This window comes from Oncorhynchus nerka, linkage group LG2 (assembly GCF_034236695.1).
Source record: "Oncorhynchus nerka isolate Pitt River linkage group LG2, Oner_Uvic_2.0, whole genome shotgun sequence".
In the NCBI taxonomy this organism is placed as follows: Eukaryota; Metazoa; Chordata; class Actinopteri; order Salmoniformes; family Salmonidae; genus Oncorhynchus; species Oncorhynchus nerka.
Genome location: NC_088397.1, coordinates 37252436 through 37271478, shown reverse-complemented (window position 1 = coordinate 37271478; position 19043 = coordinate 37252436). Strand labels below are relative to the sequence as shown.

General features: G+C 40.4%; 1 protein-coding gene across 1 annotated transcript; it reads right to left on the bottom strand.

Annotated features, from left to right (window-relative positions):
• Nucleotides 1–2236: 2236 nt before the first annotated feature.
• chmp4ba (charged multivesicular body protein 4Ba) lies at nt 2237–10920 on the bottom strand. The gene is made up of 5 exons (XM_029669067.2): nt 10584–10920; nt 6207–6384; nt 4400–4514; nt 3978–4107; nt 2237–3672 (listed from the first exon to the last, which is right to left on the bottom strand). The coding sequence occupies exons 1-5, from the start codon at nt 10765–10767 to the stop codon at nt 3608–3610; spliced, it is 672 nt and encodes a 223-aa protein (XP_029524927.1). The 5' UTR covers nt 10768–10920; the 3' UTR covers nt 2237–3607.
• Between the last annotated feature and the right edge of the window lie 8123 nt (nt 10921–19043).

Sequence of the window (19043 nt, the reverse complement as noted above, 5' to 3'; positions counted from 1 at the left end):
ATGGGGTAGTGTGTAGGTAGATTGATTTAGAATAAAGTTGTAACGAAATGTGGAAAAAGTCAAGGTGTCTGAATACTTTCCGAATCCACTGTATATAGACACCACTTCAAATGAGTGGATTTGGCTATTTCAGCCACACCCGTTGCTGACAGGTATATCAAATTAAAGACAAACATTGGTAGTAGAATGGCCCGTACTGAAGAGCTCAGTGACTTTCAACGTGGCACCGTCATAGGATGCCACTTTTCCAACAAGTCAGTTCATCATATTCCTGCCCTGCTGTTATTGTGAAGTGGAAACGTCTAGTAGCAATACCACTCAGCTGCGAAGAGGTAGGCCACACAAGCTCACAGAACGGAACCGCCGAGTGCTGAAGTGCGTAAAAATTGTCTGTCCTCGGTTGCAACACTCAGTACCGAGTTCCAAACTGCCTCTGGAAGCAACGTCAGCACAATAACTGTTAGTCGGGAGCTTCATGAAATGGATTTCCATGGCCGAACAGCCACACACAAACCTAAAGATCACCATGCACAATGCCAAGCGTTGGCTGGAGAGGTGTAAAGCTTGTCGCCATTGGACTCTGGATCAGTGGAAATACGTTCTCTGGAGTGATGCATCTGGCAGTCCGATGGACAAATCTTGGTTTGGAGGATGCCAGAAGAATGCTACCTGCCCCAATGCATAGTGCCAACTGTAAAGTTTGGTGGAAGAGTAATAATGATCTGGGGCTGTTTGTCATGGTTCGGGCTAGGCCCCTTTGTTCCAGTGAAGGGAAATCTTAACGCTACAGCGTACAATGACATTTTAGATGATTCTGTGCTTCCAACTTTCTGGCAAGAGTTTGGGGAAGGCCCTTTCATGTTTCAGCATGTTAATGGCTCCGTGCACAAAGCGAGGTCCAAACAGAAATAGTTTGTTGAGATCAGTGTGGAAGAACTTCACTGGCCTGCACAGAGCCCTGACCTCAACCCCATTGAACACCTGTGGGATGAATTGGAACGCCGACTGCAAACCAGGCCTAATTAGCCAACCTCACTAATGCTCTTGTGGCTGACTGGAAGCAAGTCCCCGCAGCAAAGTACCAACATCTCGTAGAAAGCCTTCCCAGAAGAGTGGGCTGTTATAGCAGTAAACATGGGATGAACTCCATATTAATGCCCATGATTTTGGAATTAGATGTTTAACGAGCAAGTGTCCACTTGCTTTTGGTCATCTAGTGTATCATACTAATTTGAGGGTCCCGTATTTACATTTACTATGTTACGTCTAGTCCATGAATTCAGGCTTGCTTTCTGCCTCAGAACTGCATTCCTTTATTGCATCTCCCATTCCTCTCAAGCTTCAGGTGACTCTTCAATTTATGTTTTCAAAAGATCAGGAACCAGCAGCCAGGTGGAACAAAAAAGCTGTTAGTGTCCAGAAGCATCCTTCAAACAAAAACAATTAGACAGCTAGCCAGCCAGCCAAGCCAAAAATAGTTGTTCTGCCAGTCCATCAGCATATCTGTGTGTCAAAACCACCAGAAATATCCAGCAAAACTGAATGTCATCAAAAACAAAACAGCTGATTTAAAAAATGATGAAACACAAAAATAATTGTATATGAACATATTTACAGGAGCGCTCTGCTTAGGCTGCTACTAGTGCACCATGGAAACTACAGAACTAATGACGTGGATGTTTTATTGAAGTGCCTTATGTCACTTATCACAACATGACACTCATGAAGGTGTATGTATGCAACTTTCAAAGGACGTGCGACGCAAAATGATACCTTGAGGTACATTACAGTAATGGAGCTTATAAAGCGGACACCGCCTCAGAGCTTTTTTCACAAGCAACACAGTGGTATGCAAACAAAGATATTGACAGGACTGTGCACAAGCTCATTAGAAGACTGAACTAATTCTTTATATTTCAGGAAAATAAGGTTAAGGTAATAAAACATCAGTACTACTGTAGTTCCATGCCATTCCAAAACAAATTGTATGAATCTTTTCCATTTTGTAATTTATTTTATTTTATACATGCTACATAATCTCAGACTTTGTCAGCAGATGACTGTGGCCTAAGAATAGCCCTTGCACAACCATAACCCTTGACCTAACACTTACTATTACATGAACCATGGCCCTCTCAATAGTATAGATCTCATCACAAGCTCTTGCCATAACTCTGAACAACAGTACTTGATAAAGTAATGCACAGATATTCTTAGTAAAAAAATTACAAAAAAGCACATTTGTCAAAAGGTTTAATTTAGGCATACCATTAGAACAAGGGCAAGTTGTGATAGGCAGGGTAGGAAGACAGACCAAACAAAAATAGGAACCAGACTGCAAAAAACAGCCCCTTATACAAACACACAGACCATGTCAGACATAACAAATGCGGTCATACCACATTAGTTAAATTTAGACAGAAGAAAATAAGAAAAATTTAAATTTGAAAACATCTGAAGCACCACGGTGAACTATAAAATAGTGGGGTAAGTTCACAAACTCAGAAAGCCATGATGTTAAATAGACCTGACTGCCTAGAGTTTAAATACAATCAATTATCTCTTCCTACACACAACAGCATATCATTAAACAAAAAAAAATACATAACTCTGAAAAGCAAAAACCCTAATAAACAACTTTTTAAAACCTCCTCTAGTGTTAATGTCTCTTAAAGATGAAAATGAACAAACAACCTCAGAGGTGTGCATACTGTCACTCACACAGTCACTTCAGTTACACAAACCAGAACAGATATAGCACAAACATATTTCAAGAGAATTGTCATTGTGTTTGCAAAATGTAACTAGTTGTAGGTTCAGTTAGATTCATTCACTTCAAAGATACAGAAAAGTGTGAACCATCACGCAGAGAAGAATTTCAAGGACACCATGTGGAGTTTTCCTCATAGTTATCTGCCTGTGTGAAAGCCAGAGTATCTGGAAGGATACTCATGATACAGTTCAATAAATCCAGCCAAAAGCTCATTTAAACCCAACAGCCCTGCAAATGGGAATCAAATTCTCCAAGCTGGAAATTGATATTAATAAATATAATGTACAATAGGTGTATTTTAAGTGCATATTTTTTCAAACAGATTCAAGATCAGCTGATTGCCATTTGAACACATTACTGATATTGTGCATAAACAACAAAAAGGAATACACGATATTGTAATATCTTGTTGCACTACACATTAACGGTATGAGGTATTAGAAATTCTACATGGAGGTTTTGAGGAGTCATTTTTATACTTTCTCTTCAAAATATATTTTGTGGGCTAAGAGAAGGAGGAATTGCAACAATGCTTTACAGATGAGAACAAGGTGAGGGACACACAGAAAAACACATTTTTAAATGAGCCTTTTCTGTTTGGTTGCTCCAGAGATTTGGGGCTTTTGGTGGTGAAAGGTACAACATGCCATTGCCCCTCTATAGGAGATTGACCTTGACAGTAAGCGAAAGGTTGTCAAGCTGATGTTTAGTCTTTTTTTCTTCTTTTTTTTTTTACGTCTGTTTATTCTATTCCTTCCCCAAATACTAAAACACATCACACTAAACCATAGTCTTTCTTTTCCACCTATAGCAGCTATGGAGTAACAGCAGTGGCTAGTTGGCGGCCCATGCCTCCAAATCCTTCATGTCATCCTCGTCTTCCTCTTGCTTCTTCTGTACTGTAAGAATGAACCACATTCATTTAATAGAGTAAGTAAGATTTTTCAATCTGCCTATAAATAAAGATTGAGGTAGCATATGCTACAATGTCTGACAATTACATTGACTTTTCAGTGTTTCATGTTGGGTATCGCACCAAATTATTATTGTGTACATTTTCTCTCTCCCTCCCCATCTCCACAGACAGTATTTTATAAACAAAGGCATTGCAATGGTAAATTAAATTCCTGCCAGTGATCTTAAGAGGTATTAGCTAGCTTTAAAGGAGGCTAAGCTTGAGTGGCTAAGCCAATATATCCATTACCTGCTGGTCTTGCAGGTAAGGATGTAGAGGGTACATTTGGCAGCGGTACATTCTCTGTGCTTGCGATTTCTAGCAGGTTTTTGTCTAGTTCCTCTTGTTCCAGTTCTTCCAATTCCGCCAAGAGATCATCCTAAACAAACAAATAAAACGTCATTAGGGGCTAGACATGTCTACATATCCAAAGAAGATAAGGATACATTTAATAACAACAACGATAGTAGATGACTGCAGTCTGATTCGGTATGAGTCCTTGCTATCCGTGATCTTTGGGATGTCCCTACCCCATTGAAGTTGACATTTAAAATGGTTAAGTGTTGAAGTTAGGGTTCAGGGGAGGGACGTACCAATGATACAGAATTGCACTAACCCTTCGGTATGGAAAAATTAAGACATGCGCACTCAGCTTCTTAGCTTTATCTTACTTCATCAAATTCCTCTCCGAACCCTACGGGTTTAGAAATAGCGTCAGAGATTTCTTGTGCCAGCTCCTGCTGCTCTGTGATGTCCTGCATTAAGTCATCCACTTTGTCTATGTCCCTGTGGAAAAAAATAAAATAAAAAAACATTTAATTTGCAATGGACATCATTCATAGCAAATTCAGGAAAGAATAACAGTGGCATTCTGAAAGATTTTCTAGCACAAGCCATTTCTGACATTACTACACCATGAGCTGCAATGATGAAATTCCCAAACATTTACATTGAAAAGAATTAGGAGATATGGAAAATGAAAATCAACCTTACAGCAGAAATTGGTGTTTGCATTCTAAATAATGTCCCCTCCTGTACTCCCTCTTCACCCACAACTGCGTGGCCAAACAACTCCAACACCATCATTAAGTTTGCTGATGACACAACAGTGGTAGGCCTGATCACCGACAACGATGAGACAGCCTATAGGTCAGAGACCAGCCAGTGTGGTGCCAGGACAACAACCTCTCCCTCAACGTGATCAAGACAAAGGAGATGATCGTGGACTACAGGAAAAGGAGGGCTGAACAGGCCCCTATTAACATCGACGGGGCTGTAGTGGGTCGAGAGCTTCAAGTTCCTTGGTGTCCACATCACAAACAAACTATCATGATCCAAAAACACCAAGACAGTTGTTAAGAGGGCACAACAACACCTTTGTCCCCTCAGGAGACTGAAAAGATTTGGCATGGGTCCCCAGATCCTCAAAGTTCTACAGCTGCACCATCGAGAGCATCCTGACCGGTTGCTTCACCGCCTAGTATGGCAACTGCTCGGCATCTAACTGTAAGGCACTACAGAGGGTAGTGCGTACGGCCCAGTACATCACTGGGGCCAAGCTTCCTGCCACCCAGGACCTATATAATAGGCAGTGTCAGAGGAAGGCCCAAAATATTGTCAAAGACTCCAGTCACCCAAGTCATAGACTGTACTCTTTGCTACCGCGCGGCCAGTGGTACCGGAGCGCCGAGTCTAGGACCAAAAGGCTCCTTAAAAAATTCTACCCCCAAGCCATAAGATGGCTGAACAATTAATCAAATGGCCACCGGACTATTTACATTGACCCCCCCCATTGGTTTTGTACACTGTTGCTACTCGCTGTTACTTATCTATGCAGTCACTTCATGTACAAATTACCTCGACTAAGCTGTACCCCCGCACATTGACTCGGTATCGGTACCCCCTGTATAGAGTCTCGCTATTGTTATTTGATTGTGTTACTTTTTATTTATTTATTTTTTACTTTAGTTTATTTGGTAAATATTTTCTTAACTCTTTCTTGAACTGCACTGTTGATTAAGGGCTTGTAAGTAACCATTTCACGGTAAGGTCTACACTTGTATTAGGCGCATGTGACAAATAAAGTTTGATTTGATATTTCCGTTTTTTATTTTTTTTATTCTAAAAACCGGTTATTGACTTGTCATTGAGGTTTTGTGTGTAGATTGATGAGTGTGTAGATTTAATCCATTTTATAAATGCCTGTAACGTAATAAAATGTGGAAAAGGTCAAGGGGTCTGAGTACTTTCCGAATGCACTGTATATAGTGTGTGACATTCTTTTCATACAGTTTACTCTCTGTTAGCCAACACCTCTAAACATTTGTGGGTGCATCACCTCGTGCTTTTTACTAGACAAATATGAAGTCGAACAATGTGGGCCTGGGTCAACAGAGGCACTCTGTTGCATTCTTGGAGGTGTGGGTGTGTGTGTCTTTCATGGAGCATTTGTGAAACAGAAGTGGAGGTGGCCCTTACATGTTTTCATGGGCTGCCTTCATGGCCTTGGCAGCAAAGCCCATGTTTTTCAGCACTTCGGTGTTGGTGTTGGCGTTCTCTAGCGCCTCCCTCTGGAACTCGATGGTGGACAGCGTGCCATCGATCTGGCCCAGCTGCTTCTCGTACCGCTTCTTCCGTTTTAATGCCTGCAGAGCAGCTGGATGCAAGAGGAGAGGAAGGAGAGACAACTGTGAGAGGATATGTGGGGTGGGAATACTAATGGAGCAGCATAAGCCTATAGCACTGCAAGAGGAAATACAAAATATATTAATTTGATTCGTTTAACTCTGTATTCACTGGGAGACGTTGTATAGGCTTACAATAGGTATTTAATTGAGTCGAGACATTATCTGAAGTATCTTAGATGTGATAAGATGCTTTCACTGCGTAGCTTGTAGATTTCTAGATCACATCTTACCTTGAACCTCCCTAGAACTAATTTCATGGTTCATGGTTCAAATACCTGACTAAACTCAACAATATATACAGTTGATAGAATAATTTGTATGTTTAAGATGAAATGTGTTAGTGTCATAATCCAATAAGGTGTGTGACTAGGCCATTGTGTTACTATTTCGCAATATGAGCTGGGTATAGTTGAGACATTCAAGGACAACTGAACTGTCGACTTGTGATAACGGTAAAACTAATAACTGGAAAGAGGCCTCCCCACCCTAGGGAGGAGAAAAACTGTTAGAAATGTCTAGGCTTGCAGAAGATGAAACATGTTGCAGAAGGTTGATAAACAATGTATGTGAACTTTGGAAAAAAACAGCCCACCTAAAGAGAGGTGGAGTTTCAACTGATGCGAGTTCATTTGTGTGTGTGTGCGCTATAGAAAGATTGTGTTCTCATTTTGAAGACAGAGCGCTCTCTGAATAAAGGATTAATCTATTGCAGAATCTGAGACTTTGTCTAATTCTTTATTAACCGGAGATTTACAACCTCTGGGAAATAGACAAAGCTTGAGTGATAGTTGAGTTCAACCATTGAGATAGCAAAATCCTTGTGACAACAGGTACTAGCCAAAAGTTTGGACATACCTACTCATTCAAGAGTTTCTTTATGTTTTACTATTTTCTACATTGTACAATAATACTGAAGACATCAAAACTAGGAAATAACACATATGTAATCATGTAGTAAACAAATAGTGTTAAAAAAAATCTAAATATTTAATATTTGAGATTCTTCAAAGTGCCACCCTTTGCCTTGACAGCTTTGCACACTCTTGGCATTCTCTCAACCGGCTTCACGAGGTAGTCACCTGGAATGCTTTTCCAACAGTCTTGAAGGACTTCCCCACATATGCTGAGCACTTGTTGGCTGCTTTTTCTTCACTCTGCGGTCTAATTAATCCAAAACCATCTCAAATGGGTTGAGGTTGGGTGATTGTGGAGGCCAGGTCATCTGATACAACACTCAATCACTCTCCTTCTTGGTCAAATAGCCCTTACACAGCCTGTTTTGGGTCATTGTCCTGTTGAAAAACAAATTAGTCCCACTAAACCCAAACCAGATGGGATGGTGTATCGCTGCAGAATGCTGTGGTAAACATGCTGGTTAAGTGTGCCTTGAATTCTAAATAAATCACATTGCCACCAGTAAAGCACCCCCACGCCTCCTCCATACACGGTGGGAACCACCAAAGAACAGATTTCCACCGGTCTAATGTCCATTGGTCGTGTTGCTTGGCCCAAGCATGTTTCTTCATCTTATCGGTGTCCTTTAGTGGTTTCTTTACAGCAATTCAACCAGTCGCGCAGTCTCGTCTAAACAGTTGATGTTGAGATGTGTCTGTTACTTGAACTCTGTGAAGCATTTATTTGGGCCGCAATCTGAGGCTGGTAACTTATGAAATTATCCCCTGAAATAGAGGTAACTCTGGGTCTTTCTTTCCTGTGGCGGTCCTCACGAGAGCCAGTTTCATCATAGCGCTTGATGGTTTTTGCAAATGCACTTGAAGAAGAAACTCTCAAAGTTCTTAAAATTCATTGACATTTCTTAAAGTAATGATGGACTGTCATTTCTCTTTGCTTATTTGTTCTTGCCACAATATGGACTTGGTGTTTACCACCCCTACCTTGTCACAACACAACTGATTGGCTCAAACGCATTAAGGAAAGAAATTACACTTATTTTAACTTAATAAACACTTTTACTTTTGATACTTAAGTATATGCAAAACCAAATACTTTTAGACTTTTACTCAAGTAGTATTTCACTTTCACTTGAGTCATTTTCTATTAAGGCATGTTACTTTTACTCAAGTATATATATTTTAACTTAATATAATACATTAATAAAATCAATTTAGCCTCAAATAAAATGTTCAATTTGGTTTAAATAATGCAAAAACAAAGTGTTGGAGAAGAAAGTAAAAGTGCAATATGTGCCATGTAAAAAAGCTAACATTTAAGTTCCTTGCTCAGAACATGAGAACATATGAAAGCTGGTGGTTCCTTTAAACAGGAGTCTTCAATATTCCAAGGTAAGAAGTTTTAGGTTGTAGTTATTATAGGACTATTTCTCTCTATACCATTTGTATTTCATATACCTTTTGACTATTGGATGTTCTTATAGGCACACTTTAGTATTGCCAGTGTGACAGTACAGCTTCCGTCCCTCTCCTCGCCCCTACCTGGGCTCGAACCAGGAACACATTGACAACAGCCACCCTCGAAGCAGCGTTACCCATCGCTCCACAAAAGCCCTCTGCAAGGGGAACAACCACTCCAAGTCTCAGAGCAAGTGACGTTTGAAACGCTATTAGCGCGCACCCCGCTAACTAGCAAGCCATTTCACATTGGTTACACCAGCATAATCTCGGGAGTTGATAGGCTTGAAGTCATAAACAGCTCAATGCTAGAAGCACAGCGACGAGCTGCTGGCAAAAAAGCACGAAAGTGCTGTTTGAATGAATGCTTACGAGTCTGCTGGTGCCTACCACCGCTCAGTCAGACTGCTCTATCAAATCAGACTTAATTATAACATACAGTAATACGAGCCTTAGGTCATTAATATGGTCGAAACCCGGAAACTATCATCTCGAAAACAAGAGTTTATTCTTTCAGTGAAATACGGAACCGTTCCATATTTTATCCAATAAGTCTAAATATTCCTGTTACATTGCACAACCTTCATTGTTATATGGTTGGTTGTAATTCTTACACGGTTCATACAGTAATTTTGACAAAACCCTTACATTAAAGATGAAAGTCGACACTTTAAGCACATCTTGATAGTTTCCTTTCAATTCCATTGTGGTGGTGTACAGAGCCAAAATGAGGCAAATTGTGTCACTATCCAAATACTAATGGATCGAGTGTCGTCTGCATACATTACCGATTACCACTTTGCATTTGGAACGGTTAGTTTAATTATACCTAATAACCAAATCATTGATGATCACTAGATAAAATAAAATGTCTCTCCTCTTCCCCTGCACACACGTCATCACACTGCCTCATCTGATTGGTCGTTTAACGTGAACCGCAAGCTGAAATAAACGTTATCATACTCCTTGAACAGATTGGTTGAGTAGGCAGGCCTTCTGACTTTGTGGCTGTGGTATCTAGTGACGACCATTTCTATTGGAGAAGTAGTTTCTGCATATATTGATACTGTATTACAGGGGTTGGCAACCCAGTTGCTGGAGTGTCGCAGGTACTGCAGGATTTGGCCCGAATAGAATTGATCAGTTCAGTGATCGATTAATAATCAACATACCTGGTCTCAAGTGGCACAGCGGTCGGTCTAAGGCACTGCATCTCAGTGCTAGAGGCATCACTACAGACCCTGATTCGATCCGGGGCTGTATCACAACTTGCGGTGATCTGGAGTCCCGTAGGGCGGCGCACAATTGGCCCAGCGTCGTCCGGGGTAGGCCGTCATTGTAAAATAAGAATTTGTTCTTAACTGACTACCCTAGTTAAATAAAGGTTCAATAAAAACGTTCCATCTTGGTTAAATCAAAACCATGAAGTGCCTGTGGAACTCTTGGACTAGGGTTACCTACCCCCACTATACCGTCTTTGCCTGAAGTTAGCTAAATCCATTACATTTGTACGATATAGCCTATTGACTTTGTGGCTGTGGTACTTCGTTCTTCCTGTGAATTTGTTGGATAAAAATCTAGCCGGTTAGCTAATCATACCGCGTTCACGTGCTAGTCGGAACTAGGACATTTCCGTCTTGGAAACTCGTTTAGAAACACGAGCTCCGAGTTTCCCGGTTGAAGGTACCAGAATCAACTATTGTATAAGAAGCTCTGTGCAAATAACTAGTGGGGAGGTTCCGAGTTTAAGATAGTAGTTGAACATGGCATGATAAAACCGTATTTCTCATAGGTCTCACCTCTTTTATTTTTTGTGCCATTCTTCTTCGCAGTGATGAGTTCCTGGTCAATCTTTTTCTCCAAAAAGTCCTGTTTCTTCGTCAACATTTCCTCAGTGTCTCGAAGTCGCTGGATCGCCTCCTGAGGGCTAGCAGATTTCCCACCTTTACCTCCAGCGCCAAATAACTTCACCAACAAAGACATATTTGCGCTGAATAATAACAGCAACTGATATTACAAATTCTATAGCAATTAACAGGATTCAACTAGTCTCGTATTTTCTCTCTCGCTGTCACTCGCCCAGCAGAGCTGCTGTTGTTGTTATTTCTTCTTCCTCTTTCCAACCAGGCCTCGTGATGTCAGCACGTCACCAGGGCGTGGGTCAATGACGTAATGAGAGGGAAAAAGTAAAATGTTTCACATGTTCCTATGTTAATGATCCCTTCACAGTATTCCTCCAACAGAAAGAAGATCACTGATCTGCCAGTATGGGTACACATCTGCATTACAAATGGATTACTAATTTGTTACTTTTATTTTAAATGTTTTATTTATCTATTTTTTTTTACTCAACACTTATCTTATTTTTTTTTAAATGCATTGTTGGTTAAGGACTTGTATGTAAGCAATTTCACTGTAAGGTCTACACCTGTTGTATTTGGCGTATGTGACAAATACAATTTGATTTGATTTGAAGCAAAAGCTTATAGACCAGGGCCCTGTTGCAATAGCGATTTTAGCATGCAAATCTTGATGTGGCAATAACAAAAAATATTAAGTGGGATGCATGCCAGCAAAGCCACAACACTAAACAATACATTAATTGCACTATAATGACAAACGGTGCCCACAAACTGTTAGGGCCTACATAAAGCTGTCCCAACATCTTACCACTGCTACACCTTGCTATCAGCGGAGTTTTGTCTGGCAGCGAAACAGTTCATCCAGCCTCATTTCCTGCCTTTAAAAAAAGCATAGCTGATATGGTTGACTTGCTTAAACAAATGTGGTTTCTAATGACAATTGAGATGTACAAACTATGGCATAAGGGGGATGACAAGCGGATAAGAGGCTACCTGTATTTTCGATTAAGACATTAATGGGCGAGCTAGGATGGACGTTGTCAATATAACTATTTTTTTAGCACTTTTGAAATGTACAGCGACAGAATTCAGAACATGGGTCGTTCTTACAGTGTTCTCCCTGTACACCAAGTCAGAACCATAGGATGAATAAAGAGGGCATATAGGCAGACAATGAGAGCTCTAACAATATGTGATGATTACACTTCTCTAAAATAGGTTATAGGCTACATGTGCACCACCAAGTCAGAACAGTAGACAAAATGCAGAGGTGTAAATAGACCAAATTATTAGGGTGAGGCACATGGGCTACTAACATCTTACTACACAACATCCACTTAGTATTACTTTCTTAGCTACAGTATACATAGCTCCTTGGCATATTACATAATTTATGCAGCAGCATACAAAACATTTTTCGACTCACCTTGTTGTGCTGTGCTCACTTTAACAGGAAGGTGGCTCGGCGGTCCTTCGTGGGCAAATTCTGTCATCAAAGTCTGGCATTCATATGGTGCTTTCAAAAAAACTGGGAACTCAGAAAAAAAATCAAATCATGATGACGTCATTGATCTTCAGGTCATAGCTCTAGAAAGAGGCCGGATGACCGTTCAAAACTTATTTTCCCAGGAGCTCGTTTATTCCCGACTTCCCAGTTGTCTTGAACTCACTGAAGGTTTTGCAGTTCCGAGTTAAAAGTTGTTTGGAGCACAGCACAAATCATGCTTCATTGACAGCATGGCCAACGTTGAATGTTTATGATTTTAAACTTGGAAAAGAGCCCCTTAATCCCAGATTTGGGCCCACACAGCCACTGTCACTTATTTCTTCCAAACCACTCATTGTTGAATTTGCGATTTCCAACTTGTTGTGTTTATGTCCAATGGCCGATGAGCACCAGTACATTTTATCTATTATTTCTCTTATTTATCTTCACATGACAAGGATTAAAAATGATTTGTCAGTAGATTGTTAACTTGATTCATGATGATGACTGCTAGCTAAGATTTTGAAAGTATGATGTTGACATGATCAATCCAATCAAAGCAACTGTACATATAACGTGATTTGACATAATTTTATCTGTGGGCAATGACATTGAGCCTTCTTGGATGGGCACTTCTAATGTAACTCTATGGCAGCGCCCAAGGGGCTAGAATGGTCTAAGTCTACCCTTAGACTTGGCGGTGACGCAGTGTCCCCATGAGTGACAGAACACTGAGCCAATCACGGCGAAACGCTACATATTTTCTTCTGGCTTGCTCCACTACCACAGAAAGCATTGAAACACCTGCATTTTGGACCTGCCTTACTCAAGAAAACAAAAAAGTGACCATGTTTGTATGCGGCTTTATTAACTAAATTATATATATTTTTTACATTGTTTGTAAACTGATATGTGACACGTATTAATGCCAAAATAACATGCTAAAAATCTGGGCACAAAACAGGTTGCATAAAAATAATGCTTTTTTAACTATAAGTCAGTTGCACAAAACATTTGAAGGTGAACCCCCCCCTTTGAAATGAAGTGAAAAAGTTAACTGTTTCATTCAGCTACTTAGCTAAACAATGGAAGATGCACAATCAATGGCAACAAAGCTAGCTAAAACAAGTTTATTAACTTCTGAATCAATTTGGTTATGCTGTCTTGATTGTAGAAGTTTTATTTTGCTCTCACAAAATAAATGCAATCTCTTTTTATGAGAGGTTTAGTCAGTGAATCAGGCCATCTCCACGGTAACCAGATACTCATTCTGCAGTACATGCCTCCCCTTACCAAAATGTACCATGGTAATACTATGGTACTTTCATTCATACCATGATACTACTATGATATTTTCATTTATACCATGGTATAGTCTGAATCATGGAAATGTACCATGGTTTTAGCCTTGAAGTATGATGGTACTCCCATGCACCTAAATATTACCATGGTATTGCCTCCTTTATACCATGGTAGAGTTGTGGATCATGGAAATACCATGATTTTAACCTGCATTAGACATTCTACCATGGTAACGCACAATTATGATAAATGTTACCAAAAATTATCATTATGGTACCATCTTTATTAATTGTGCGTTGCCATAGTACAATGCTAGTATAATGCATTAAATAAGGTCAAAAGAGGTCAGTTGGTTTTATATTGATTAATTTATATAACAGTATGGACTTGCTTCTGATAAAGTCAGAGGCAGGCTACTATTGTTGGTCCTAGTTTGTCTGTAACATCAAAGAAAAGGGGAAATTGTTTCTGTTTTAATACAGAAATAGTAATACTTTCTGTATTAATAGTACCGTTTTTGCTCATTTTTCCGGGTTGCTTGTTTCCGCCCACAGAGGGAGCTGCTCGCTCTAGTAGTTGCTACAGTTGCACCATCGAGAGCATCCTGACCGGTTGCATCAGCGCCTGGTATGGCAACTGCTCGGCATCTGACCGTAAGGCGCTACAGAGGGTAGTGCTTACGGCCCAGTACATCACTGGGGCCAAGCTTCCTGCCATCCAGGACCTATATAATAGGCAGTGTCATAGGAAAGCCCATAAACTTGTCAGAGAATCCAGTCATTCAAGTCAAAGACTGTTTTCTCTGCTACCGCACAGCAAGCGGTACCGGAGCGCCAAGTCTAGGACCAAAAGGCTCCTTAACAGTTTCTACCCCCAAGCCATAAGACTGCTGAACAATTAATCAAATGGCCACCAGACTATTTACATTGACCCCCCCCATTTGTTTTGTACACTGCTGCTACTCGCTGTTGCTTATCTATGCATAGTCCTAATTTCTTTTAGACTAATATTAAGTTTTCAACAACGGAGATTTGTATAAACCTTGCTGTCTGTCTCTCCGACAATTGCAACATTGTTTCAATATTCAAATTTGATCTCTTGCTGTCCCATAGTAATGAACACGAGAGAGAGGCAGGCAGTGTTTCTCAGCCAGTCAAAATCATCAAACAGCTGGCATAATTTTTATGGATATATCCCAAAAAATGTAAATAAAAAAATGTCAGCTAATTTGCAGTCTTTCCAGATTCAGTTTGAAGTGATTGTGTTACTGTTGTTGTGTTGTTGGTTAGCTCCTCTGAACAACAGTGTCCTGACAAGTCAGCACATTTTCTATGCCAGGCGACGACATCAACTACAATATGACTTGGGTTACCATGGAGAAGCTGGTGGGGAAGGGCATGACCAAGGCTATCGGCCTGTCCAGCTTCAACAGCAGACGTGCTCTCCGTAGCCAACATCAAACCTACTATACTTCAGGTGGAAAGCCATCCGTACCTGGCTCAGGTGGAGTGGCTGCGACACTGCAGGGACAGGGACCTGTGTGTAAAATCGGAAGGCTTGTTGTCTGGACCTCTGGCAGTCTCTATGGTGGTGCCACAGGGTTCAATCCTTGGGCCGACTCTTTTCTCTATATACATCAATGATGTCGCTCTTGCTGCTGGTGATTCTCTGATCCACCTCTACGCATTCGACACCATTCTGTATACTTCAGGCCCTTCTTTGGGCACTGTGTTAACTAACCTCCAAACCAGCTTCAATGCCCTACAACTCTCATTCCATGGCGCAGCATCTCTACCCTGGACGGTTCTGACTTAAAATGTGTGGACAACTACAAATACCTAGGTGTCTGGTTAGACTGTAAACTCTCCTTCCAGACTCACATTAAGCATCTCGAATCCAAAATTAAATCTTGAGTCAGCTTCCTATTTCACAGCAAAGCATCCTTCACTCATGCTGCCAAACACCCTCGTAAAACTGACTATCCTGCCGATCATTGACTTTGGCGATGTAATTGACAAAATAGCCTCCAACATTCTACTCAGCGAATTGGATGCAGTTTATCCCAGTGCCATCCATTTTGTCACCAAACCCCATATACTACCCACCACTGCGACCTGTATGCTCTCGTTGGCTGGCCCTCACTTCATATTCTTCGCCAAACCCACTGGCTCCATGTCATCTATAAAAGTATTTGCAAGGTAAAGCCCCACCTTATCTCAGCTCACTGGTCACCATTGCAGCACCCACCCATAGCACGTGCTCCAGCAGGTATATTTCACTGGTCACCCCCAAAGCCAATTCCTCCTTCGGCCGCCTTTTCTTCCAGTTCTCTGCTGCCAATGACTGGAACGAACTGCAAAAATCACTGACGCTGGAGACTCATATCTCCCTCACTAGCTTTAAGCACCAGCTGTCAGAGCAGCTCACAGATCAGTGCACCTGTACATAGCCCAACCAACTACCTCAGGATGACCTCAGGATGAGGTAGGTAGATTGGGTGGGCTATTTAGAGATGGGCTATGTATAACAGCATTGAACAAAGGCTGGTGCTACATTGTACCAACCATCACAGTTGATGGGAAGCCAGTCCCCAGGGATACAGGACATCCACACTACACCTTCAGTGACCCCTACTGAGTAATGCCCCACACTGCTGCCCACTTTTGTGCCTTGGGAACACCCTCCCCTTCCTCAACTCCCTCCAATGTTGTGTCCCGATTCGATTAAATGGCTTCCTTTGGTCATCATCCTCCTGAGTGACAACTGATTTGAAAGGACTTTCTGTAGGGGAATGAAGTTGTTGGTAACAGGGAAATACTGCTTTTTGAGAGCATTGGGACATAGTATCTGTGTTCTTTGTAATAAAAATGTTTTGCTACTGGCCAAAAATATATATATTTTATGCAACCGGGCCCAGGGCCTATCTACAACTCTCCCAATGTATCAATAGTGTAACTATGTCTATCAGTCAGTAACACTGTGAACTTCAAACCTGTCTCTATTGTTTTAACATGGACCCTCTTTATTTTTCTCCTCTATCCATGACCCACTCCCTACTTCTGTCATGCACACATATACGTACAAAGACACACACACATGTACAAAGACACACACACAAACACCGGCTTTGATGCTAATTGATTTATGTTTTTTTTATATAATGCAGAAAGGAATGAAGAAATTCTAATAAAATCAATCAATCAATTGTATTTTATAAACCCATTTTTACATCAGCAGTTGTCAAAGTGCAATTGGCCTACAGAGTTTGCAATGCAGATGTAGAAGCACAGTGGCTAGGAAAAACTCATAGAAAGACAGAAACCTAGGAAGAAACCAAGAGTCGTGGCCAGTCCTCATCTGGCTGCACCGGATGGAGATGATAAGAGTATATGGACATTAAGGCCAGATCATCAGACGTTCATAGATGACTAGCAGGGTCAAATAACAATCACAGTGGTTATAGAGGGTGCAACAGGTCAGCACCTCAGGAGTAAATGTCAGTTGGCTTTTCATAGCTGAGCATTCAGAGGTTGAGACAGCAGGGGTGGCGGAGAGAGAGAGAAAAATAATGAGAGAGAGAGAGAGATCTGGAGAAATGCAGGCCATTAATGCAGTGGTCACTTCCAGGGTCCAGATTTAAAAGAATCATCTGAAAACGACTTTTATTGCTGTTATTGTGATAAATTAAATTCTCTGTTTCAAAAAACAAAGTTTACATGTGGTATTATGTCTGAATGCATTCTCCAGACTCACTACCCATTTGGGATCTTTCAGAACCTGACTGTCTGTCTTCTCTGCTGAGGTTGCACTCTGTTACTTATCCTACTCGTAGGCAAAACTGGAAAGATGGGAAGAAAGATGGCAGCTATCAGTATAGTTTCTTTAAAAAAACTAAAGAATGCTCCTATTCATATAATTTAGATTGATGATAGAGGTATCAAAGTGTTAGGTATACAATACCTTCATAAAGTTTGTTTTTCTTCTCACCCATCTACACACAATACCCCATAACGACAAAGTGAAAACATGTTTCAGGAAATGTTTGCAAATGTATTGATAATGAAATACAGAAATATCTCATTTACATACAGTACCAGTCAAAAGTTTGGACACACCTACTTATTCAAGGGTTTTTCTTTATTTTGACATTTTTTACATTGTAGAATAATAGTGAAGACATAAAACTATGAAATAACACATATGTAATCATGTAGTGTGCAAAGCTGTCATCAAGGCAAAGGGTGGCTACTTTGTTTAACACTTTTTTGGTTACTACATGATTCCAGTTTTGATGTCTTCACTATTATTATACAATGTATAAAATAGTAAAAATAAAGAAAAACAATGTTTTTAGTCTCTAAAAGCTTTGCACTGAACCAGGTTATCCTCTAAGATTTTGCCTGTGCTTAACTCTATTCCGTTTCTTTTTTATCCTGAAAAGCTCCCTAATCCTTAATGATTACAAGCATACCCATGACATGATGCAGCCACCAATATGCTTGAAAATATGCAGAGTGGTACTCAGTAATGTGTTCTATTGGATTTGCCCCAAACATAACACTTTGTATTCAGGAGAAAAAGTTAGTTGCTTTGCCACATTTTTTTGCATTATTACTTTGGTGCCTTGTTGCAAGGATGCATGTTTTGGAATATTTGTATTCTCTACAGACTACCTTTATTTTCACTCTGTCAATTAGGTTATTATTGTGTAGTAACTACAATATTGTTTATCCATCCTCAGTTTGCTAATAACACAGCCATTAAACTATGTAACTGTTTTAAAGTCACCATTGGCCTCAAGGTGAAATCCCTGAGGTGTTTCCTTCTTCTCCAGCAACTGAGTTAGGAAGGACACCTGTATCTTTGTAGTGACTGGGTGGGTGCATTGATACACCATCTAAAGTGCAATTAATAACTATTGTGTAGGCCAGTGACACAAAATCTTAATTTAAACCATTTTAAATTCAGGCTGTACCACAACAAAATGTGGAAAAAGTCAAGGGGTGTGAATACTTTCTGAAGACACTATATGTAACCACCTACTTATGTGTCAAGCGTCTATAAGAGTTTAGAATATTAAAAACAAAGCGGAACAGAATAAACACATTGTAAACACATTTTATTTAAAGGGGGTTCCCCTGGTAGAATATACTGTACCATCATGACTTCTGCTTCTGTACATCCACTTGATGGAGACATGTGCCACATTTTTTGAGTCATTAACTATTGAGTCAATAAGTATTCAACCCTTTTGTTATGGCAAGCCTAGATAAGAAACAACAAATATAATACAAATAATCTGAATATGAGGTGACCTGCATTCAATTACTCTATATTGGGCATTAGTCTCAAGGTACAGGGCTGAGTAACAAACACATACATACACAAAAGAATATGACTGGAATTACAAACCTTTTGACATAAAACATTTTTTTTGTTGTCTTTCAAATTCAAGTTATTCCTTTGAAAATGTATGGACCTGTGGCTACCCCCTTAGTGCCTTTCTGTGTTGTTACGTGAGAGACTAGGGTCTGTGGCTTTTTAACTCAGGGTAAGGGTCGCAGGGAGAGATGGTGCATGGCATGCGTGTTGTATAGATAGGTCAGTGC